Raw genomic sequence first — 26,032 nt, forward strand, 5'->3', positions numbered from 1 at the left:
CACTTCACTCCCAGATGATGAAGCCATGAGCTGGGAGAACTTTGTGGGCGTTCTACGGTGGTGGGGGGATGGAATAGTAGGCTTCTTGTCTTGATCAGCACATTTGCAAGACAAAAGACGCAGACTGAGAAGTGCGAAGGGATTTAAGGTGGGCCGGATTTACAATTTTTTTCGTATGATTAGGTAATTCTAGTGTTAATGACAGAGGACAGCAGCTACAGGACACGGGCCTTCATGAATGTTGGCAGAGTTTAAAATTTCCACAATGGGACATTAGCTCTGTTTTAAATAACCCAAAAGATAGTTTCAGGTTCACCAATTTCATTTTGTAGGAGAAAACACACAAAATAATAAATAATGTTATATTTAACACGATAATAAATGCCTATTAAAAACAAACTCCTCCCAATATTATGAATTGGGCATTGTGGAGGCCTTGTGTGGCTCAGGTGTTATGTCTGGAGATTTGTGCTCCTGATTAGCCAATCTACGGTGGGGATTACTAAGGGGCGGGGTCTGATAATCCCCTTAAATCCAATTCTTTTCTAAAATGAACTGCTTTTGTCCACGGCCATTTGGGCTTCGGTCTTTGAAGACTTTCAGATGGTCAAGTGCAAAAGGAGTCAACAGAGGGTTTACAAATAAATCTGTCTGAAATAAGGGTGCTTAATGATGGAGGACAGATGTGACAGGACACGGGCCTTCGTGAATGTTTGTCGGAATTTAAGAAGAAAAAAAAAAAGTCTGCAAACAGAACTTCACCTCTGTTTTAAAAAAACCAAAAGACAATTTCACACTTGACAATTTCATCTTGTAGAAGAAAACAATGGACATAACACAAAATAAAAAATGTTCATTAACTCTGAGCTCCTCCCAGTATTGTGAGTTCTGCGTCGTGAAGGCCTGGAGTGCCTCAGTCTTCATTATGTCTGGAGATTTGAGCTCCTAATTGGCCGATCCACTGTGGTTATTCCTAAGGGGCGAGGTCTGATAAAGAACAACACATTGGGACTCATGAATATTCTGATGAAATCAAATGGATCCTTGCACAAAAGGAGGATGCTAAGCTTGCAGGTGGTGTTCACTGATGAGTGCCTGGGAGTGACCCACACAGCCTGGCTGTGCCCAGAACATCAGCAGCAGCCACTGTATAGGACTGAGCTTCCACATCCCCACCATAGCCGAGTACAAAACACAAACAAAAGTCATTGGGATATGGAAAGAAAACCAGAGTACCTGTAACAGAGGCAGGAGCCAGCTATGGATCATCAGAGGGTGACCCACATTTATGTTCACAATCACACCAAGCCAAGTTAGATTTGTTATTTCACTACGTCTGTGCACTTCTACAAAGTGGGAGAAAAAAAATCCACAAAGCACACATGACAACTGCATACAGACCATAAACAGGCACTGTGAGGCAGCCACACAAACTACAAATCTCCATTAACCCCTCTAAAACTCATTGGCAGGGACTACAGATTTGGGCCTTAGTAAAAGGTTTAGAAAAATTTCACAAAGATCAATGGAATAGAAAAAGAAAAAAAAAGATTTTTTTTTAATCCATGCAATTTATGTAAATGTCTGCTGTCCACACTGGATTGAACGCGTTTCAGAGTGTTAGGCGGTGTAACTGTATAAAATCACACATCATAGACAAACTTATTCACTTTATAGCTCAAATGGAGAAGTAACACTGCAGCACTACACTTAAATCCGATTTCTGTTTATTTGTACTCATTCTCCACTTCGACTCTCATCCAGTTCGTTTTTATCTCTTTTACTAATCAGACGTGTAGAGCCCGACTGACTCCTCGCTGCGCGTCGGTCAGCAACTCCGTTCTTGTCTGTAAACTGAACACCAGGGACTGAATGGAGAACGAAGGCAAAAAGCAAAGCGCTGTGTGTCTGCGTGCGGAAGGAGAGACTCCTTAAGGTTCAGGAAGGACACGCCTGAAGAAATAAAGAGAAGGAATAGGCGATGTGCCTTGGCAAAGTGAAATAGAAATGTAGCTCGATAACGTGAGGTGAACCGCTTGCAACAATGGACAGCAAAGCCATGCGAGGGACCACAGTGGGATTCACTTGAGCAAAGTCCGACAGTGGGCTGATGGACACGAACGCACTGCTCGCCTCTCATTCAAGTCTCATGCAGTGATTGCTAGTATAAACTCCCACGTTCATAAGGTGTCGTTCCCAGACCCCGAGCACTTACCCCTCTATCTGTCAATGAGTCTTTTTACATTCGTCCGCACACCTGTTCGCCTCACTCGACCACACAATCTCCGCTCCCGCACAGCCCAGTGGCAAACAGCTTCAGGGCCGTCGCTCTTGATGACGTCATGCATCCCTCTCGCAGATTTGTCTTTGCACAAAGCTGTCACGTGTGCTTGTGAGGGGGGCTTTGTGACGTCATCAAGAGCGACGGCGCTGAAGCCACGCTACACCGCCTGCCAGGAGAGGAGAGGTTGAGAGCGGACGGACGCGTTTAGAAAGAACTGCCGAGAGACTGACAGACAGAGGGTAAGTGTTCGGGGGATTGTGGGACGACCCTTTATGGACGTGTGAGTTTTCATTTGCCCCGCTCGCAGTTACTGCACGCGACTTGAGTGAGAGGCGAGCAGCGCGTTCGTGTCCGTCATCTCAGCACCTGAGTTTGCTCGAGTGAATCGCCCGCCTGTGTTTGCTGTTTATTGGTATCTGCTGTTGACTTGACGCTATCAAGTTCTATTTCTTTCTCGACAAACCATGAAAAATAAGACACGTCAGCAAAAAAACACAATTAAATGATTTTTATAACTTATTTTCAGTTCAGCCCCCAAAGTACAGTATGTAAAATTGTTTTCATTTGGGTTATTCATTAGGGTCGATTATTTGTTACTCATAGAAAAATTGTGAATCTTGAGCACGAATCTCCATGGAAGGCTTCCACACCAAGGTCGCAATACTGGGAGGGGCTGCTATTTAATAAAAGTATATTATGGTATTGAAATATAAGTTGTTTACGATTGTATGCGTTTATGTGCAGTGTTTACTTTCATAAAGTGGAATCGATGAGCGTAAAACTCTGTTCCGAGTTGTTGAAAAACTGAGCTCGAGTTCTGTTTTAGAGATTTTAAAGTGAAGTGTGCAAGTATTGACACTTGTATCGTTTTGCTGCCGACATCCATCTCTAAGCCCCCTGTTAGCGGACAGTTTGATTTGTAAGCCCCCTGCAGAGTCTCAGTGCTTCTCTTATAATGCGACTCTCCAAGCTGCGAGGTCAGAATGGCTGTTACGGCTGCGGGCAGAAGCAGTTCGTGTTAGCAAAGAATTTGGATTAAGGGATACTTGCTGTTTAAATCTGGGAGGGAGAATTCCAGCTTCTTCTGATGTCTGCCATCATTGTATCTTTTCCATTTGCGGCTTTGATTTAATTTCACTGACCAAATCATTATTGCTTCTCTATTGTAAATAAGGGCATGTAAAATAAAGACTGGTTGTTGTCACACGCTATAGTGGCCTTTATGTTCCACACCATCATTTACTCTTCACGCTGTCTAAAAATGTTGCTCTTATCACTCTCATGAGCATTCTATGCTCTTGCTGTTCTAAAGTATTGCACTTTTGCTTGCTTTATTACCTTTACTATATTACATACAATCAAATTGTATAAAGACTGTGCTACCTATGATTGGATGGTATGACAGAAAATTCATATTGCTATTTTATTAACAGTGATTAAGTTTGCATATTCTATCATGGTATAATCTACAATATGTGTACAGTACAGACGTTTCAGACAAAATTCAGTTTCAGTGCTTCTGTTTGCTCAGTTTCATAGGTTAATAATGGGTACTTCTGCTTTCATGTTAATTTTCATAAGGACCATTTTAATCCCTAAAATGTTTTGTGTTAAATAATAAAATAAGATCTGAACACAAACTAAATATTTATTGCCCTTTTCTATTTCATGTCTACCACATTTACTGCATAGTCTCCACAGTAGAAATTAAATTCATTGAAAAGAGAAATGTAACCTCCAACAGGGCATGTTTAATAAAACCCTTTTGAGTCAGTAATCAGGCAGGAGGAAGCCTGTCCATTGCATCTTTTATTTACTCTAAAGCAAATGTCGAAGAGGGAACATTCATCACAGCATTCTGTTATAGAATGATCAACAAAAAATTAAGGGCACAGGTCTGTTTTATAAATGACTGAATTTACGTAACACTGCTGAATTAGTACATCTACTCTGGTTCACTGGTTTGTACCCAAATCACTTTGTGAAATGAGAGTCTATTCCATCACACTTTTGTTGTTCTCATATCTCTTAGACTGAACTGTTCTGTTTGAAATCTCTGTGTATGTGACAACAGCAACAACAACATTTATTTCTGTAGCACGTTTTCATACAAATGGTGTAATAATAATAATTCTTTGCATTTATATAGCGCTTTTCTCATTACTCAAAGCGCTTAGCAACTGCAGGTTAAGGGCCTTGCTCAAGGGCCCAACAGAGCAATGTCCCTATTGGCATTTACGGGATTCGAACCGGCAACCTTCCGATTACCAATGCAGATCCCTAGCCTCAAAGCCACCACTCCATCATGTGTAGCTCAAAGTGCTTTACAAGATAAAGAACGAAAGAAAGAAAATATTTAAAAATAAGATTAGGTAATGCTAAGCAACAAGAAATAACACACTCGACTGAAGGAAAAAACAAAATCCGCAGGGGTTCTGAGGCCATGAGACCACCCAGCCACCACTGGACATTCTACCCAGATCTCAATCAGTCCTCAGGTATTCGGGCTTCATGTGGAAGAATTAGACGATAGTCATGTTGACCTCTGGCCTTCAATCCATCAATGGAGGCACAGCATGGTGCTTTGATCAGGTGGTGGGGGCGCAAATCGGCACCACAGAAAACCTGAAAATGAACAGCAGAGAAAGTAGAGATTAGTATGGAGTGTGAAGCCATGATAAAAGAAAGATAATTAAATCCATATACAGAATATCAGGGTTACTCTTAAATGAAGCTACACTGTATAAAAAATAATGTTAAATTTATGGTAAAAAACTGGCAGCTGGGGTCGCCACGATTTTACCGTAAAAAAGAAGGTAACAATATTTTTTGGTCTACGGTACACTTTAAAAAATAATGTTAAATTTACGGTAAAATACTGGCAGCTGGGTTGCCAAAATTTTACTGTAATAAGGTGACAATATTTTTAGGTCTACAGTATAATTTTGTAGTAAAAACTATTTGGTCTTTGCAACAAAAGGGAATGTTTAACCATAACCAGAAATTCATGTTGTGTAATAAATATGACAATAAATAAACAATATGTATTGGCAGGGTCAAACCCCAGTACACAGTTTGCATCAGTTAAGTAACGACAACCAATAGCAAGCATATGCCATTTAATTACACACATTGAAAACAATTCAATGTTTAAGAAAGTTATGCCACGTTGTCTGGTGGGGATGTAAAGTTTTCTTTTGTGGTGTATGGTGTCCTACTTATCGAATACAACCCACCATAAATCAGCTTCCATAACCTCATAAAACCTTCAGCACGTGGGGAAAAATAAGTCTGCTAACTTAGGTGAAGTTTTTTTCCCTACTATTCAAAGGTATGCGCTTCACCAGGAACAATATTGTAAAAAGGGGTGTGTCCTTATGCAAATATCGTAGCCGGTTTTACTGAAACAGTGATTTACCGTTTTACATTTTACGGTTGTTTACCTTCGTTATTTAACAGTTTTACACAGATTTTTTTTCAGTATAACTGTAATGCATCAATAAACGGTATTTAGCATATTTTGAAGGTAGAAAAATATTGATTTTACAGAACTTGGCTGTAAAAAAATAATAAAATTTATTGTTTAAGATATACAGGTAATTTTCAGTAGAACATAAGGTAACTTTCCTTTTTTTCAGAAAAGGTCTTTTACTTCCACCATTTACAGTATTTGTACCATTAAATTTACTGACATTTTTTGCAGTGTATGAGAAAGCCATGTTAAAATAATATAGTAAATAATAATGTCTGTCCAGACAGGACACCGGCTCATCTCTTAATCGACTACTTGTACATTTTGTGTATGACATCAACCTTCCTGGTAGTACATTTACTTAACCCTTTCAGTAGCTAGCTTCATGACATTTCTAAAACAAATGCTTATATATTTCATTTGGCATTGCTGACCCAATTAATTAACTATTGTTACACCCTCTCACATAAAACAGTAAAAAAAAAATACTCTGTGAGAGATTTTGTCCCAGTTTCATTTGGTTCCCCGGCAATTTAAGGACAAGCAAGCTTAACTAGACTTTAATATTAATTTTCAAGACGACTTTGTGATCAAGAAGTAAATGTCCGTCTGTACTGAGTGAATCCTTCCTCAACAGGGGCTATCAAACCAGGCCCTACAATCCAGGCCTAGTAAAAGAAAGCTTTCACACTTGTCACTCTGCTAAAAGGAAGTGAATTCCAGAGCATAGATTTCAATTTTCTACATCACCCCTCTACAGAAATTTATGTTGGTTGGCCTTTTTTTATCGATGTACCAAGCAACACGTCCAGTGCTAAGATTTACAGCATTTCAGCATATATGGATTGCAAGATGTGAAAATAATGTTAACTATTGCCTGTGTACAACTTGACTCATTCCTAAAATTTTCTCCTGCTTTTTAATGATGAGTCAATCAAAATGGCAAGATTACAACTTACCTGAAGAAGGGGCCCGAGTTGCCTCTATAGTTTGCATATTGTAATCTTTCTAGCTAACCAATAACAGGGGTCATGTTGCTTGAATTCTCATTATATCCACGATGGCTCACAACAGTACAACATCCTAGTAACTCTGTGAGATGCCGCCTTTCACTTGATGCCCTATAATGTGCTTATTTTGCTTAATTGTTAATCCAGGGCTACCTAACTATCATTATAATAGACTGCAAGCGTGCATTAAATCCCATCACAGGTTTATTTTCTGTTGGCAGCACTCTGTCCTGACAACATCTGAATGATTGCCATCTGTTTCTAGTTCTCTGTTTTCCTAATTTTTCACGTCTGCATTATTTCAGTTGTTTAATGTTTGCCTATGTGAGCATTCTACAGAGTGTTTTAATAGAGCGTATAATAGCTGCATATGAGTTTGAACTAGTACCCTCAAAAATTGATAAAGCTTTAAGTGTTGATGGAAAACAAGTACACATGTCGTAAATGTAGGAAGGACGGTCCTTGCGCGTCTGTGAACTGTTATATGAATCTGATGATTGCATATAGCGCTGAACTGACCTGTCTGTACTATTCTTTCCTCTGCATGTCCTGGAGTACAAATGAAAAAGCATCATACAGCAGCGTGGGTACTGGTAAGATCGGTGATGGGGGCTGGGGAACACGCAGACAGTGATTACAAGCGAATGTTTATGAATAACATGAATAATGTTGCATCAGTGCCACAGTGCTTTCCGAAATATACTATGCAGATCATAAAATGAATAATTCCAAATATCATATATGCTTATGTCTCTGTTTTTTGTCAATGCAGCTTTGACATCATGGACCCTTAGGTGTATACTAATTCATTGTGAGCAGGAACATTCAATAAAACTGAATAAAAAAAATTCAAGTGACGGTGAGATACGAAGAAGGCATAGAAGTGGAAAAAAAAATGTTAACTTTTACAAGTACTATAAATGTACAACAGCTGTTACAGACACAAACCAAATATATTTATTTATTGTATAATATCAATAAGAGCAGCTCACTATTCTCTACTACATGAAACAGTCAGGATCAAACAGGGGGACTCTTGATTACAAGTCAGCAGTTCTTACCGCTACACCACGGAAGCTGCTATATCATCCTTGAACCTTTTGTGAAAGTGATTATTTGTTCTTTGGACTTCAAGCTTCACACATTATATAGTTTATACCCACATTTTGTCATTTACAGTAATCCCTCCTCGATCACGGGGGTTGCGTTCCAGAACCCCCCGCGATAGGTGAAAATCCGCGAAGTAGAAACCATATGTTTGTATGGTTATTTTTATATATTTTAAGCCCTTATAAACTCTCCCACACTGTTAATATTATTAGAGCCCTCTAGACATGAAATAACACTCTTTATTCAAAGGTTTAAACTGTGCTCCATGACAAGACAGAGATGGCAGTTCTTTCTCACAATTAAAAGAATGCAAATATATCTTCCTCTTTAAAGAATGCGTGTCAGGAGCAGAGAATGTCTGAGAGAGAGAGAGCGTGAGAGAAAAGCTAACAATCAAAAAATCAATACGTGCTTTTAAGTATGCCGAAGCACCGCGATAAAGCGGCATTTTTTAGAGGAGCGTCCGTATTCTTTTAGGCAAACCGCCTCTGTGCAACCAGCCCCTCTGCTCACCAACCCTCCGTCAGGCGCAGAGAATGTCCAGAGAAAAGCAAACAATCAAGCACCGTGCGGGAAGCAAATCGTATATCATTGAGGAGTTTTATTTAATTTGTAATACGTGCTCTGATTGGGTGGCTTCTCAGCCATCTGCCAATAGCGTCCCTTGTATGAAATCAACTGGGCAAACCAACTTAGGAAGCATGTAGCATAAATTAAAAGACACAGTGTCCGCAGAAATCCGCTAACCAGCGAAAAATCCGTGATATATATTTAGATATACTTACATTTAAAATCTGCGATGGAGTGAAGCCGCGAAAGTCGAAGCGCGATATAGCGAGGGATCACTGTATTACCAAAATATGAAAAACATTTCTTTTTTAACATTCTGTTTACACAGGTGATTGTAGAAACAGAACACACATGAAATGCATGCGTTCCAAATAACGATCTATTATTTCCGCACTAAAACTCCAGCAATTCACTCCCAGATAATGAAGGCATGAGCTGGGAGAACTTTGTGGCCATTCTGCGGCGGTAGGGGGATGGAATAGCAGACTGCATCTCTTTATCGGCAAATTTACAAGACAAAAGACACTGACGGAGAGGTGCAAATGGATTTAAGGTGGGACAGATTTACACGTTTTTTCGTAGACTTTGGTAATTCTAGTGTTAAGGATCTGGAGGAGAGAGTGGGACATCTTAGCTATTAGCTAAACAAGTGGGCTTAGCGGACTCCTTTGTCAGACCTTTTAAATTCTTACGGTATGTTGCATTTTTGCATTTTCATTATTAGTATATTTTTATTTTACTGTGTCATTTATGCTTTCATGAATTGTCTTCATTGTTTGTTTAACCTCCTTAGTGTAACATTTTTTCACATTAAAGCTTGTAAAAAGCATTGCATTGTTTTTTGTTTGAAAAAAATGACATTTACTCTCATTGTTCTACTGTCAAACATGCAAAACACTTGAAGTACAAAGTCAGAAGTGTAGAAAGTTTAATCATTGTACAAATCATAATAATAATAATAATGAATAATCAGAATATTAATGAAAATGTTGCTAATACCATATACACTATCAAAATGTGTTGTTTGTGTGCTATATCTTGATACACGGTGAAATACACAATCCAGCATCACAGTTTGGACAATAGTAGCGCAATTCCTTGCCAATTATTATTTCCAGACTGATCAGCTTTTGAACAGCACACTTTGCAAGTGTGTACACAAGTCTTGCTTTCAGATTCATCAGAGTCACTTTTGATCCCACTGTCCATTTCAATCCCACTGCCTGAAGACAGATTCACTTTGTCATCACTGCTCGTATCACTGGCAAGAGTGTGCAACCTGTGGGCTGCTGAAAGACGTTTCTTACGAGATGCCATAATGAGGCCAGGAGAAGACGTGTCTGCACTGCTACCTGGATAACACTCGGGGCCTAGTGACACTTCGGGGCTTACGATTTTCGCATTGTTTTTACAGCCTGAGTGATTCTCTGTTCTAATGCTAAGGTGGTTAAATTACAGTACGTGTAATTGCTGTGTAGGAGGAAAACCCAATGCTTCCCTTTTACTGTATGGTACCGCTGAGTTTACTTGTGTACTGTACACAAACAGACACACTACTGAGTTTACTAAGTGTTAAGTCTTTGATGTTTTATTCTATGCAGAAATCCTTGGTGGACTGCTCTGTAGGTGATTAAGAGTAGTTTAGTGGATTTTGGGGAAACTGGTTCAGCTTCTTTACGTCACTTTTAAACATTCGTGTCCATCCCCACCGTGACAGTACATTGAAGGATGTCTCTAAGTCGGGTCAGTCAGCTGTTTACTAAAGTAGCAGGGACGTTCACAGTTCAGAAGAACAAAGCACTTTAAAATGTATAATGGGATCAAAGGGTTTTTATAAAATCTGTTACTACAGTCAAATATTATGATTGGCCCAGCAGATAACAGGGTGATTGGTGGCTTTGTTTATGGTTGGTTTTAGTTACTAGACAAAGATCTTTGTGTAACCTAATGTCAAAAATAGAAGGTAAACATCAGTAATTACACGTGATAGTGTACGATAGCAAACCTAATATTTCACCTGTTCATCTACTCCTGTAGGAATATATATTATTCTGGCACAGATAAGTTCCTCGTTCCTCTCCCCCTTCCTGTTTTTTTTTTTTATTTTATTTTATTTATTTTGGGCAGAGTGGAGGCTTTGAGGTTAGGGATTTGCACTGGTAATCAGAAGGTTGCTGGTTCGAGTCCCGTATACACCAAAGGTGACTCTGCTTTGTTAGGCTCTTAACCTGTAGTTGCTCCTTCCTGGGTATGACGTTAATCTGCATCCAGCCCTGCGTGTAGGCTCTCCAACCTGCTGGGAAAAAACCTGGGGGTCAGTGGCAGAATTGGCACTCCATCCACCATAAAAAATTCTCCCAGCGTTCCACTCCATCTGAACTAGTATGCTGCTCAGGTGTCACACGTTGCATGGCTGCACTCGGATCCTGGGATTCTGAGTTGGTTTGTCATGTGGTGGGTGCGGCAATGCGCTGTATCAGCATCTGCTCTTAACCTCTCATTCTTAGTTATTTATAAACACAATCCTGTGAACCTACTTAAACATTCATCACCAGACTTCATAACACAATGTTGGCACCCCATGAACACAATATGTTTAGTCCAAGTAATGAATACTGCTGACCACCAACCGTGGGCAATGGTCTTGTTTGAGTCTGTTGGACCTTCACTCCAACATTTGTTTTATATGTGTTATAATACATATTTCTTTAATATTTTATGTCACTGTCCTAAACAACACTGTTAAAGTCTCCATTCACATGTGCATGCTAAGTTTGGCACACAGGGGCTCAGCATTTAGAATTGCCAACCAAGCATTGGATTAGATAGCCAAAGACCACTGGAGGATTGTATAGTCAGCCTAAACACAGAACAGTATTTCTGGCCTCTGTCAGTACAAAATCTTCTTTCCTTGTTGGGAGAATGAGAACCGGCATGTAAGCATTATATTTCTGTATTTTGTGGCGGAGGAGTTCAGTCCCTACCTGCCCTTGTTTGGAGACAGAGAAGACCAGCAAGTGAAGCAGACAGTATTAAAAGGCTTGGACAACAGCCAAACCCTTCGAAGCTGTGTTGGACCTCCGTCCGAAAACCCTCTCAGCATGGGGATGAAAAAATGGCAGACTGCGTAGATCCAGATTCCCACCTGGATAAAAGTCTGTCATATGCTTCCTGTCAGTAACCGCATCAACTGTCAGTAAATGTAAGCTAAAGTATATTTTTCTCATGTGATTCTTATCCGCCGTAATCACGATGGGAGGGATATCGCCTTTTCTGTCATATTACTATATTGTTTAGTTACTTAATGTGCCGCAATTTCAAAAGAACACATTTCCGGAGAGCTAATGCCTCTTGAGGAAACAATATGTGATAATTTGATATGAAGAGTAACTGCATGCTATCAACTATCAGACATGGCATAAACCGTGACTGAGAAGGTGTTATAAAATTAAATTAAGATGTGTTTAAATAATAATAGTGCACTTTTGATGGAATTCAATCCTATTCTTTCCACAGAGAGAGAAGCTATCATTTACTGTAATCTCTAGATGGATGTGAAAGAGGAGATGTGTGAGGCTGACATGAACATCATAAAGATAGCGATCACAGATATTAAGGAGGAGCACTGTGAATGGGAGCCTGCCCACCCTAACCAAGTTAATCTCCACATTAAGGAAGAGGACTGTAAACTGGAGTCGTTGGACATTAAAGAAGAGGTTGAAGAGAAGTTTATCAGCATTGAGACACACAAACATAAAAGTGTGGAGAGTGTCCAGGAAAATGACCTTCATTACAGGTGTCAAGATGGAGCAGCGATGGGGTTGGTATCTCCTCAGAGCACACACTGCTCATCTGCAGGGCTTTCTATCCATGTGAAGTCCGAATCATTACATTCTGACACAAGGAGGACCGAGGAAATATCATCATCTGTTAGAACTCTGGAAGATCAGCCACCATCTACAAGTAAGTCTGGAGAGAGTAAGTATAAAATATGTGTAGGTTTGAGGATTGGGGGTTATGAGCTTGAAAGGGAGTGGTCCTGGACTTTTTATGAGAATCTAAGAAATGTGGCTAAAAGGTTGAGTGTTCAAGGTGCCTTCGCCTTAATTATTGCTGCTCTTTTTGTACTATAATTGCAAATTTGTGTCAGTGCTCTGAGTCTATCCTTGGTATACAACAGAACAGTTGCAGAAAAAAGAATGTGACCCCTTTGGCCATTTATGGATTTCTGCATGAATTCCTCCAAACGGTGCAATCTGATCTTCAGCTAAGTCACAGTAACAGACCATCACAATCTAGTAGCACACAAACAACTGGACTTCTTGTCAGTTCTGAACACATTGCTTAAACATTGACAGTCTGCTGTCTGACCCCCTGTCTTTATTAACTGGTTGACCTCCCTTTAGATCCAGTGACCTACACTGTTTCAAGTAGCTGTTGACTGTTGAAGTAGGCTAACATGGCAGGGTCGCCCTCCGCCCCAATGAAGGCACTCGGGCACTTCAGAACAGGCAGCAGAATTAGGCTTTATCGTATGGCGTGCATACAGACTCACTTAAGATGGAACAATGATGACCCTTTTCTTTTGTCACATTCTTATCATTTAAGCCATTATTCTTCCTCCTCTAACTTCTAGCATTCCACAACTCTAGTCCTGCCTCTTGTTGATTCTACTAATAATTCTTAGTTAAGGGGTTGTCAAGCCTCGCTTTGTCTGTCTTATCTATTTGATAAGGAATATTCTTGCTTGCTACTATAATTTATATAATGAAGAGTTCACATTCCCTCTCTAAGCGAGGGGTCTATCTTTCTGCAGCTCTCCTGCACATCTATCCGTTGGCTTAATAAACTATGGGTGGTTTCTAGCTCATACAAAATAATAAAAAAAATATATTGGTATAAGTCTTTTTAATCCTAATTCTTACATCTTAATGCTCATTAAAATAGAGTGTCTACTTTTCTCATGTGCTTAATTCTTTTCTAATACAATAGGATTACCAATTTTAACAGTTCAATTTTCTATATGATCATCCTTGAATTTTACCTCATTTCCACACTTTTACAATTCCTTTATATCTGGGAATCCTTGGATGATCAGCTGCCTTCAGGTTAGAGCACAGAATCTGTTTTTGTTGAGCTCTGGGCTCTGATTGGCCATTCCAGAATACTTGTGTCCTTCTCTTTAACCTTTCTTGTTGTTTATTTCTTCTTTTGATTTGACTGTTTGTTTTGTTGGATCTCTCTAGTACTCTACGCTGACATTCATCTTCCTGATTTCTTTATAACTTTTTGTATTCACTTGATGACAGTAAGCTGTCCTTGCTCTGAAGAAGCGCAACATGGTGCTCCCTCTACAGGGTGGGGCATAAAGATCTCCCACATTTTCAAGGTGTATCAAAAATGAATGAAGCTATCTAAAAAATTGTATATATTTCTGAAAAGTTTAGTTTTAATGGGTTTTAAAAATCATATCAAACAAATAGCGAATGTCGTTGGCAACACATTACTGAAGACGTTCCCGGAAATTCTTCATCAGTATCTGGGTCATCTTGGACGGAATGGTAGTGACTTCCTGTCTGATTCTTTCCTTCAAATCTTCAAGAGATTGAGGACGATGTTTGAAAACCTTTTCCTTTAGGTATCCCCCCAAAGGAAGAACTCGCATGGGCTTAAATCTGGTGACTGTGCTGGGCACCCCACGTCTCCCCTTAAAGAGATCAAACTCCCAGGAAACATTTCCCTCAACACTCTGAGCAGATGTCGTGCTGTGTGAGCTGTGGCCCCGTCCTGTTGAATCCACATGTTCTGTATCCACATCTCCAACATTTCAATGTACTGTTCGGATGTCACAGTTAGTGTTGTACCACCTTCCTCAAAAAAGTACGGGCCAATCACACCAGAGTCATTACATGAGGAGAGTGGAGCCGCTGTCCGTGGACTTCATGAGGATTATGTTCAGCCCAGTAGCAAATTCTTTTTGTTTACGGCTCCACTGATATGGAAGTGAGCCTCATCGCTACTCACTGCATTTGACATGATCTCTCTCACTTAATTCTTGAGCCAACATCATTTTTTAAGGATGCAGTTTTAAATCGGCATGTGGAATCCTCCTCACTCTCCGACTTGCTATCTCCAGTGCCATGGCATGCTCATGAGTGGTACGCCTTGGGGATTGCTGAGTGGATGCTCTTGCTGCTTCCACATTTTCAGGCGTTCTTACGGTCCTAGGTCTGCCAGGTGATTTTTTTTTCCCCACCCTGTACTATGAGGTTTTGATATTGGTGTGTAGCACTTTTTGTTTTGTTTTTTTTTTTTAAACCCCAAACATGATGCTGTTTCTGCCAAAGTTAAACTTCTGAACATCATTCAGTGTGGAGCAGCAAGGTGGCCTATTGAAAGCCTGGTACTTTTAATAGTGTTTCCTTTGGTTTCCTGTGTTTTTCCTTCCATTAACACCATTCTTGTTTTTCCTTTGTGAAGTTTTAGAGATGTTGTTCCTTTGCTCTTCCCCTCATTGTCCTCTTTCATTTCAGCACTGTGTTCTTTGCGCATTTCCCACTCCAGTACTAAATTTTCTCCATTTGTAGACTGCTTATCATCTAGTGGTGTGATGAACACTCCACTTTTGCAAAATGCTTTGGTCTCCTTTTCAAACCTTTCCACAGAGATCTTCAGATATTTCATTGTCTATGTGAACGGGTCTTTCTTGAGAAGAACTAACTCTGTCAGTGTCCAAATCACGTCCAGTCTAATCTGTGACTGTTTCTGCAATTCGTTCAGCATTGACAGCCCAGTCGTTTGGTGTGTAATTGTGACCTAATTGAAGTTTTGTCATCAGGCACACATGCAGCATTGTAGTATCACAAAGTCTTTCTTGCAACTGTAATTTTAAACTCCACCCAAATTCTACTAAAATATGTTTGCTAACCCATGTGGTTTCCACTGATGCCTGATAAAAAGAAGAAAATGTTCTTACAGTTTCTAACATAATTGCTGTCTGGAGACTAATGCTGGAGAATAGCAAATTTTTAACACGCCCATGGAAGAATCGATCATACACTTGTATGCTAACCGCATTCCATGCATCTTTTGGCAAAATTATTCTTAAATAAACAGTTCTGTAAAGTCAGAGCTGTGCGTGTACAAGAAACACGTTCAAAAAGTTACTTTGTCCTCAAGGACATTGGTGAACTTTATTGTCTCTGAAGCTGTCTGGTGGAAAACGAGGTTCATGTTGAATTGGTGATAATACAGTAGCATAGTTCCGGCTCCAATGCCTTCTGATTCAAGTAAGTTTTGCAAAGTGAGTTTAATGGAAGTCTGTTGATGGAAAAAATATGAGCGACCTGAGTAAAGAGAACAAACCATGATCTTGATTTTTGCTGCTCACAAAGATAAACTCTTTTAGGACGGATGTTGAGTTTTGTCAACAGAACGGTTTAAGGGCGTATGTCGACTAAAGTAGACATTCAGGGGCAGAGGGCAAAAAAAATCGGTAAACATCGATAAAACTCATCATTTCATTATAGGTAGGCCCTTTTTGCTAGGAGGACTATTAGACTCTTCGACATGACGCCGAATCCCTGTGTATGCGTGAGCAGCGTAGAATAAACAACATCTAGAATGGCATCGGGCGAGAGGGTGAAGCAAATCCAAAAAACAATATACTCCATGCATGTTATTTACTTTTTTTTTTTTTGCGCATTATTGTGAACTCGAACTCCGATTTTCATGCAAGTGATCTGGAGATTAAAAATGTAAGCTGGGTGCCGGTATCAGGTGATCTTTCCCCAGCTGACTGAGCACACCTTCAGCAACGTTTGCCATGGAAGGAATATACAGTCAGTTATCAAACTTCAATTTGGATGAACATGAAAGAGCGGGACCTGCATCAACTGATCATAGAGCTAAATGCACTTGTGCAGCAGACGCTCCTATGGCAACGTTCACTACACAGACACAGATCTGTGGGGGGCAAGCTGGCAACTGGGTTTCACTTGCACACAGGGTGGTCTGATGGATGCTATGGATTACAAGGCTCTCGACTATTTCAGGCTTTTTTTTTTCCAGAAAGTGCCTTTCAGCTGATGACTGATGAGACAAACAGGTGTGTAATGAGGCTATACTGTACTTACTGTATAGGCTCATGGAACATACAGTAAAGCAGAGTGACATTTGTCATAAGTATATATTTTAGTTTGTCCATCCATCCATTCATCCTCTTCCGCTTATCCGAGGTCGGGTCGCGGGGGCAGCAACTTAAGCAGAGAGGCCCAGACTTCCCTCTCCCGGCCACTTCTTCCAGCTCTTCGGGAGAATCCCAAAGGCGTTCCCAGGCCAGCCGGGAGACATAGTCCCTCCAGCGTGTCCTGGGTCTTCCCCGGGGCCTCCTCCCGGTTGGACGTGCCCGGAACACCTCACCAGGGAGGCGTCCAGGAGGCATCCTGATCAGATGCCCGAGCCACCTCATCTGACTCCTCTCGATGTGGAGGAGCAGCGGCTCTACTCTGAGCCCCTCCCGGATGACTGAGCTTCTCACCCTATCTTTAAGGGAAAGCCCAGACACCCTGCGGAGGAAACTCATTTCAGCCGCTTGTATTCGCGATCTCGTTCTTTCGGTCACTACCCATAGCTCATGACCATAGGTGAGGGTAGGAGCGTAGATCGACTGGTAAATTGAGAGCTTTGCCTTACGGCTCAGCTCCTTTTTCACCACGACAGACCGATGCAGAGCCGCATCACTGCGGATGCCGCACCGATCCGCCGGTCAATCTCGCTCCATTCTTCCCTCACTCGTGAACAAGACCCCGAGATACTTGAACTCCTCCACTTGGGGCAGGATCTCTCCCCCAACCCTGAGAGGGCACTCCACCCTTTTCCGGCTGAGGACCATGCTCTCGGATTTGGAGGGTGCTGATTCTCATCCCAGCCGCTTCACACTCAGCTGCGAACCGATCCAGAGAGAGCTGAAGATCACGGCCTGATGAAGCAAACAGGACAACATCATCTGCAAAAAGCAGTGACCCAATCCTGAGTCCACCAAACCGGACCCCTTCAACACCCTGGCTGCGCCTAGAAATTCTGTCCATAAAAGTTATGAACAGAATCGGTGACAAAGGGCAGCCCTGGCGGAGTCCAACTCTCACTGGAAGCGGGCTCGACTTACTGCGGCAATGCGGACCAAGCTCTGACACGGTTGTACAGAGACCGAACAGCTCTTATCAGGGGTCCGGTACCCCATACTCCCGAGCACCCCCACAGGATTCCCGAGGGACACGGTCGAATGCCTTTTCCAAGTCCACAAAACACATGTAGACGGTCGGGCAAACTCCCATGCACCCTCCAGGACTCTGCTAAGGGTGAAGAGCTGGTCCACTGTTCGCGACCAGGGACGAAAACCACACTGTTCCTCCTGAATCCGAGGTTGACTATCCCGACGGACCCTCCTCTCCAGAACCCCCGAATAGACTTTTCCAGGGAGGCTGAGGAGTGTGATCCCTCTATAGTTGGAACACACCCTCCAGAGTCCAGAGGCACTGTCCCCGATGACCATGCGATGTTGCAGAGACGTGTCAACCAAGACAGTCCTACAACATCCAGAGCCTTAAGGAACTCGGTATCTCATCCACCCGGGGCCCTGCCACCAAGGAGTTTTTGACCACCTCGGTGACTTCAGTCCCAGAGATGGGAGAGCCCACCTCAGAGTCCCCAGGCTCTGCTTCCTCATTGGAAGGCATGTTAGTGGGATTGAGGAGGTCTTGAAGTACTCCTCCCACCGACCCTAACGCCCGAAGTGAGGTCAGCAGCGCACCATCCCCACCATATACGGTGTTGACACTGCACTGCTTCCCCTCCTGAGACGCGGACGGTGGACCAGAATCTCCTCGAAGCCGTCCAAAGTGTTCTCCATGGCCTCTCCAAACTCCTCCCATGCCCGAAGTTTTGCCTCAGCAACAACCAAGCCGTTCCGCTTGGCCTGCCGGTACCTATCAGCTGCCTCCAGAGACCCACAGGACAAAAAAGTCCTATAGGACTCCTTCTTCAGCTTGACGGCATCCCTCACGCGGTGTCCACCAACGGGTTGGGGATTGCCGCCACGACAGGCACCGACCACCTTGCGGCCACAGCTCCGGTCAGCCGCCTCAACAATAGAGGCACGGAACATGGCCCATTCGTACTCAATGTCCCCCACCTCCCTCGGGGCGTGGTTGAAGTTCTGCGGAGGTGGGAGTTGAAGCTACTTCTGACAGGGGACTCTGCCAGCCGTTCCCAGCAGACCCTCACAACACGTTTGGGCCTACCAGGTCTGACCGGCATCTTCCCCACCATCGAAGCCAACTCACCACCAGGTGGTGATCAGTTGACAGCTCCGCCCCTCTCTTCACCCGAGTGTCCAAGACATATGGCGCAAGTCCGGCGACACGACCACAAAGTCGATCATCGACCTGAAGCCTAGGGTGTCCTGGTGCCAAGTGCACATATGAACACCCTTATGCTTGAACATGGTGTTCGTTATGGACAATCCGTGACGAGCACAGAAGTCCAATAACAAAACACCGCCGGGTTCAGATCGGGGCCATTCCTCCCAATCACGCCCTTCCAGGTCTCACTGTCATTGCCCACGTGAGCATTGAAGTCTCCCAGCAAAACGAGGGAATCCCAGAAGGTATGCCCTCTAGCAACCCTCCAGAGACTCCAAAAGGGTGGATACTCCAAACTGCTGTTGGTGCATACGCACAAACAACAGTCAGGACCCTCCCCCCCCACCCGAAGGCGGAGGGAGGCCACCCTCTCGCCCACCGGGGTAAACCCCAATGCACAGGCTCAGTGGGGGCAATAAGTATGCCCACACCTGCTGGCCCTCACCGGGGCAACTCCAGAGTGGTAGAGAGTCCAGCCCCTCTCAAGGAGATTGGTTCCAGAGTCCAAGCTGTGCGTCGAGGTGAGTCCGACTATATCTAGCGGAACCTCTGACCTCGCGCACTAGCTCAGGCTCCTTCCCTTCAGAGAGGTGACATTCCACGTCCCAAGAGCCAGTTTCTGTAGCCGAGGATCAGACCGCCAAGGTCCCCGCCTTTGGCCACCACCCAACTCACACTGCACCCAACCTCCTTGGCCCCTCCCATAGGTGGTGAGCCCATGGGGAGGAGGACCCACGTTACCTCTTGGCTGTGCCCGCCAGCCCCATGGGTGCAGGCCCGGCCACCAGGCGCTCGCCAACGAGCCCCACCTCCAGGCCCGGCTCCAGAGGGGGCCCGGTGACCAGCGTCCGGGCAAGGGAAAAACGTCGTCCAAGGTTTTTATTCTTCATCAGAGGTTTGTTGAACCGCTCTTTGTCTCATCCCTCACCTAGGACCAGTTTGCCTTGGGTGGCCCTACCAGGGGCATAAAGCCCCGGACAACATAGCTCCTAGGATCATTGGGACACGCAAACCCCTCCACCACGAATAGGTGACGGTTCAAGGAGGGGTATTTTAGTTTGTTTTGAAGTGAAACCGTTGCTTTGTGTGCTTTTTTGGAAAAATATTCAGACATGGGACCAAAGGGCAAAAAATAATTAACCCTAAAAAAAATTCTGATGCCTTTTGCTGGTTTTGGGTTTTCCTGTTCCTGTTTTAGAATCTGCCCCTTGTTATCTGGGATTTGAGTTTCATGTCAAGTTGGAGAGCATGCACTGGTACAGTGTGTTGCCACACCCACTACACACGGCCCAGTCCCGCCCTCCGGAAATTCCCCTCTATCTGACGCAGCGAAGTGTTACGTGGGCAACCCCTTGGCCTGATCCAGCCACTCGGGTCCCCAACAATGAGGATCTTACAAGCTGGATCACCCTCGGAGGAAACGCGCCATATGGCCGTAGTGCCGTAACTGACGCTCCCTCTCAATGTAGGTAATGTGCCTCATTTGGGACTCCATGAGCAACCACTCATTCGACACAGTCAAACCAATAGTACACTAGGATTTTCCGGAGAGACACATTACCAAAGGAGTCCAGTCTTCGTCTCAGGTCACTAGATAGCGTCCATGTCTCGCAACCATATAGCAAGACAGGAAGCACCAGGACTTGGACCTTTGTCCTTTTGTAGCAGCTCTTTGGTTAGGACTGCTGATTCTTCTTACTTCGGTTCAGATCTTTTGCTCCGTATGTTTTTGACATTTCATTTTGATTCATTACTTGCATGTTTGGACCTCCTAGTTTTCTGACCTTTGTCTGTGAGATCTTCTGCTTGTAAAAGTCTCATCTCTGTTTTGTGTACACCTTGATTTTGTAGGTTTTTCATTAACAATATGAGTGATTTGCTGTCTGTGAGTGTGGTGGGCATAAAGTGAGCAAAGCTTTGGACTGAAATATTCCTTGTGTTTAATGGATGAATCCTAAAAATTGAAATGCTTCAGATACTAATACTCCATTGGTCCCTTGAAGAAGACCTGTAATCTGAAAATTGCTCCAGGGCTGCTCTTGTCTGACCCCCAAAGGTCATGTGAAAAGACAATTTCTAATCGGGGATTAATAAAGTGAATCAAATCAAAATATTGATTTTGTGTTCTTCTCTATTAAATTTGCATTTTTAAGTTACAATGTCTTTTAATCTGTCATATACTTTTGTTAATGCATACAATTGTGTATGCTTTGTTTAACTAGAAGGTGATGGTAAAATAAACAACAGAGCTCATCATTCTAATGCTCTGCCTCCCCCTTTTGTCTTCAGATACAGAAATGAGGTGTGTCGGTCAATACAAATGAAGGTCGTCTGCCTAAGTGAAGTGAGAGGGTTGCTGCTTGTCAACACTCCAAGAAGATGACATTAGCAAGCGCAGTATAAGCCTCAAGTGTGTGCCAGGCATTGTGACTGCTTTTATGTATAAGCTGATCATATTTCTGCTGGTCGTCTTGTAATGTTAGACTCCAGAGCGGCTTTGACTATATCATGGCAGGCGTCAGTTGTGAATGGACTGCTCTCAAGACCTCGGTAATGGAGGTCACTTCAAGGAGTTCTGGCCAGTTAGTGCCTGTCATGGGAGCAGCCCAACAAGTTGAAAGAGGATGCCAAGGTTATGTGAAACTGTCAAGATAAGAGACCTGCCATTTATGTTAGTAGGAGAATCTTTTGATATGACTAAAGTGAACCAACCTATTTTAAGCTGCATGTGTTGGAGTAATGAAAACCTACAGAAACTTTGGATTAGAGAGGCTTGTGTTAAAGGCAGAGTTAACAGGCTTTATTAATTTTCCCTTTTTAATTCAGTGTATTTTTCCAATAGGGCTCTTCATTAAGTGCCGGTTTGCTGTTCTTCCACCTGAAAATGCTATGAAAGAAGTCATTAAACAGACATCCTTTACATACATTTACACACACATTTGAGTAAATCACAAAAAAACAGCACATTTTAGTTTGAATGCCATAAATAAATCATGGCAGTACACCTCTATTAATGTTGTATTGGAAATTATTATTGATTCCAGTGTGTCAAAAAGCTGATTTCACCCTCCACTTCCCTTTATAGCAGACCCAGATAACTGCACTGATTCTGTGTTTTCTTGTCTTCTAATTTTCTCACAGACCACAGCAGTTCTTGTAGGTTTGTTCATTGAAAGTCACTTTGTTCATTTTTCTGTTTTTCTGTGGTGATTAAATAAGCCATTTTGATATCCAATATCAGAGTAATACTCTTGTCAGGTGGGTTTATTACACATGATCTGCTTAATTTACTATTCCACATTCATGGCTCCAGTAATTGTCCTCATTTGGCAAGTAGTTGAATGTCTTTTTATGTGCTTAACTTAAATACTTGGTGGAATTTGGAAAAACCTTTTAAAAGCATAAACAATCATAAGACTTAAGTTGTAACTTAATGTTAATAGTAGGAATGCAAATTGAAAATAAACTTTTCTTTTTAATTTTAAATTTCTTTCAGGAGACAAACCTCACTGCTGTTCTGAATGTGGCAAAGAATTTTTTGATGGGAATAGTCTGAAGAAACATTTAACAGTTCACACAGGACAGAAGCTGTATTGTTGTTCAGAATGTGGAAAACAATTCACAAAAATCAGCAATCTTCATAAACACGTAACTATTCACACTGGAGAGAGGCCATATTGTTGTTCAGAATGTGGAAAACAATTTGCAGAAATCTCCACTCTCGATAGACACAGAATAATTCACACGGGAGAGAAGCCATATTGTTGTAATGAGTGTGGCAGACATTTTGGTCTCAGGGGTACACTTCAGAGACACCGTAGAATCCACACTGGAGAGAAGCCGCTTTTCTGCTCTGATTGTGGCAAGCAGTTCTTTGACAGAATCAATCTTGAGAGCCATGCAAAAGTTCACACAGGTGAAAAACCGTTCTGCTGTTATGAATGTGGCAAAGAATTTTTTGACAGGAATAGTCTGCGGAAGCATTTATCGGTTCACACAGGGGAGAAGCTGTATTGCTGTTCTCTGTGTGACAAACAGTTTTTGCATAAGTGTAACCTTAAGAGACACACCAGAGTTCACCTTTAGAGAAATATGTTCACATGGTAAAGAAATTCTCACAGGACTGCCAAATGAGATTTGGGCTGGATATGTCCACTGAGGCAATGGTCATTAACTAAAAAATCAGAAATGGTGCAAACATCAAGCTGGATGAGGAGGGTATCATCAGAAACCTAAACTTGAGAGAAACAAATATTTGTGAGTAAATGAATGTGCAGAAATATAAGGAAAGCAGAAAACAAACAGAGAGTACAAGGTGTGACATTTTAATTCCTGGAATGGATGCGTAGTGTCGCCCGTGATATAACTGTACCAAAATTGCATGAATGTTAGTGTTTTGATTATGTTTGAACTAATATGTGTGTAAATTTCAAGCTGATAGAGCTAGTTGTTCGTTAACTTTTGAGAAGGTAATAGATATCGGTGTGTACACTTTGGCGTAAAAGTGGGTGATCAAAATTTAGAACAACTTATTAATATTAAATTTTGTGTGAGAATCGGCAAATGTACAACTGAAACGTGACAACTGTTGCAAGTGGCCCATGGTGAAGATGTTATGAAAAAGTCGAGTGTGTTTGAGTGTGCTGAAAAGGATGAAGATATTCTAATATAACTGATATCTGACAGAATGTGAGACAGCTGCTCAGCAGTATTCTGGAAAAATTAGTTCCAGGCCTGCTTCCAAAAATGGGAGCACCGTTTCAGTCAGTTTATAGATGCAAAAGGGGACAGAAGCTACTAGTGTACAGTTCCACGTGTATATTTTTTTAAAATGTGCATTCCAGGAATTAAATTGTCACACCTCGTACATCTGTTGAACAAAGGTGATTCTCAGAACTTGCCTTGTTGCATGCTGTAAAATCCTGGTGATAAACCAGCTTGCCATTCACATCCTATCTGATGCCTTCGGCATCTCTGACTGCACACCGAACAATTTACATAAACTGGACATAAAAACGTGAGAACTTCTGCATGCATACCAGTCAATCTACAAGAATCAAGGCATCCCTAGAATGTAAATTTCTAGATCTGAAGGAGACATGGGGCTCATCCAAATGGATGACTTATGCAGGGCTACAATCGTTGGACTTCAGACATTCCTTCTCTACTCAACATACTGGCACATTCAGAAGGTACTTTAACATAAGGCCCCTCATTGACCCCGTGACCATCAAAGGAGACTGTGTGCAGAGGGTGCAGACCTATAAATATCTGGGAGTGCAGCTGGATGATAAATTAGACTGGACTGCCAATACTGATGCTCTGTGTAAGAAAGGTCAGAGCAGACTATACTTCCTTAGAAGGTTGGCGTCCTTCAACATCTGCAATAAGATGCTGCAGATGTTCTATCAGACGGTTGTGGCGAGTGCCCTCTTCTACGTGGTGGTGTGCTGGGGAGGCAGCATAAAGAAGAAGGATGCCTCACACCTGGACAAACTTTTTAGGAAGGCAGGCTCTATTGTAGGAATGAAGCTGGACAGTTTGACATCTGTGACAGAGCGACGGGTGCTAAGCAAGCTCCTGTCAATCATGGAGAATCCACTGAACAGTGTCATCTCCAGACAGAGGAGTAGCTTCAGTGACAGACTGTTTTTACATGCATTTTTATTACTCTTTAATATTGTTTTTTGTATCAGTATACTGCTGCTGGATTATGTGAATTTCCCCTTGGGATTAATAAAGTATCTATCTATCTAAAGCAAACCAACCCAAATCAACATCAATTTTAAGGCTTGACCAAACATTCAGAAGAAACAAAGGCTTGACAGAGACTCCCCCAATTTGGCTGGATATTGAAAACAAGAATAAAAAAGGACCGAGCAGCAGAAGAGGAAGAGTACTTGGAAAGACCACAAATATAACCGAAAATATCAGTCCTGCTGCAGCCCCGTGTCGACCAAAAATAGGGCCTGAAATTCAGTTTGGAATTGGTTGGAATTTACACAGAGTTAGTAATTCCCGCTCAATCTTATTTTTAATGCTCCTTTTTTCCCCCCATGTTTATTTGGTAAGCACTCTTTCTTACATCTTGTAAGAATAGGAAGCATTTTTTAATCATTATTTTGTAATAATGTGAAGTTTGTTACTTAGGAATTTATTTTTTCAATGTTTACATTGTGTTAAGGTCATACAGTCCCCTCCACACGTATTGGAAAAGCAAGGCCAGTAATGCATTTGTCTTTGCTGTGCGACATCAAATGACGAAGATGAGAAGAGACATGAGTGTCAGCTTTCATTCCCAGGTATTTCCACCTCGATGTTTCTCCACCAGTTGATTTCTTTTCAAATCATTTTAATTGACTTGTTTTTTAAGATTTGTGCCCCTGAATTTCTTCATTGTTCTTCTGAATTGTTTCATTTCTTTCCTTAAATGGCATCCAAACAGAATTGAAATGTGAAATGAATAAGCCAGCAAAAGACCAACTGAGTCAGGCCCTCAAACTCCAACCAGTTTCACTCCAGCCAGTTGCTTAAATAGGCGCTGATTCTTGTCATTTATTAAACCCGTTCTGTAATTCTGTGTCTTGCTGCTGCACTCATTGTGCAATAGCAGACATTTCTGAAATTGTTGATTTTCTCTTTTCTAACAGTTCTGTTCAAATGTTTTGGGTACCTCAGCAGATCAGCATTCCTGAGACCTTTCCCTTTCTTTATTTTCAGATATTGTATGATGGACACAGTTTGGTGGTCACATTTTGCCCCATTTTGTGTCATTGTTTGTCAGCTAATTAAGGAAAAAGAAACAATGAAGGGGCAGAGTCTTCAAGAACAAGTTAATTTAAAGAAATTCAAAAGAAGTTAACACTAGAATTACCAAAGTTACGAAAAAACTTGTAACTCCGTCCCACCTGAAATCCGTTTGCACCTCTCCGTCGGCGTCTTTTGTCTTGTAAACGTGTCGATAAGCAACAAACAGCCTGCTATCACATCCCCCACCGCCGCGCAAAGTTTTCTCAGCTCAAATCCGTTTACCTGCGTGTCAGTTGTTTAGAGTTGTATTTACTCAAATAAATACTTTTTCGTTATTTGGAATACATGCATTTCACGTGTGTGCCGTGTCTACAACAATCTATGTAAACACATTAACACAGAAATGTTTTTCATG

General features: G+C 42.1%; 2 protein-coding genes across 5 annotated transcripts in view; one reads left to right on the forward strand and one right to left on the reverse strand.

Moving 5' to 3' along the window:
* The window catches only part of LOC120533388 (zinc finger protein 850-like), a 34,238-nt gene extending 31,941 nt beyond the window's left edge, over positions 1–2,297 (reverse strand). Inside the window, exon 1 of the mRNA XM_039760236.1 lies at positions 2,216–2,297. The gene's annotated coding sequence lies outside the window, so the exon portion shown is untranslated. The remainder of the gene's footprint in view (positions 1–2,215) is intronic.
* LOC120533452 (gastrula zinc finger protein XlCGF7.1-like) lies at positions 283–24,173 on the forward strand. Of its 4 annotated transcripts, none has more exons than XR_005634494.1 (4): positions 283–2,523; positions 11,963–12,424; positions 21,157–21,277; positions 22,364–24,173. XR_005634494.1 is itself a non-coding variant. In XM_039760360.1 (3 exons), exons 2-3 carry the CDS (start codon positions 11,995–11,997, stop codon positions 22,951–22,953), a joined length of 1,020 nt encoding a protein of 339 aa, XP_039616294.1. In that variant the 5' UTR covers positions 283–2,523; positions 11,963–11,994; the 3' UTR covers positions 22,954–24,173. The 4 variants fall into 4 exon arrangements, 2 of the variants coding, with proteins under 2 accessions (XP_039616294.1, XP_039616295.1); XR_005634493.1 differs by having other exon boundaries at positions 11,963–12,409; XM_039760360.1 differs by lacking the exon at positions 21,157–21,277.
* The last annotated feature ends 1,859 nt before the right edge of the window (positions 24,174–26,032 follow it).

This window comes from Polypterus senegalus, chromosome 8, assembly GCF_016835505.1.
Source record: "Polypterus senegalus isolate Bchr_013 chromosome 8, ASM1683550v1, whole genome shotgun sequence".
Classification (NCBI taxonomy): Eukaryota; Metazoa; Chordata; class Cladistia; order Polypteriformes; family Polypteridae; genus Polypterus; species Polypterus senegalus.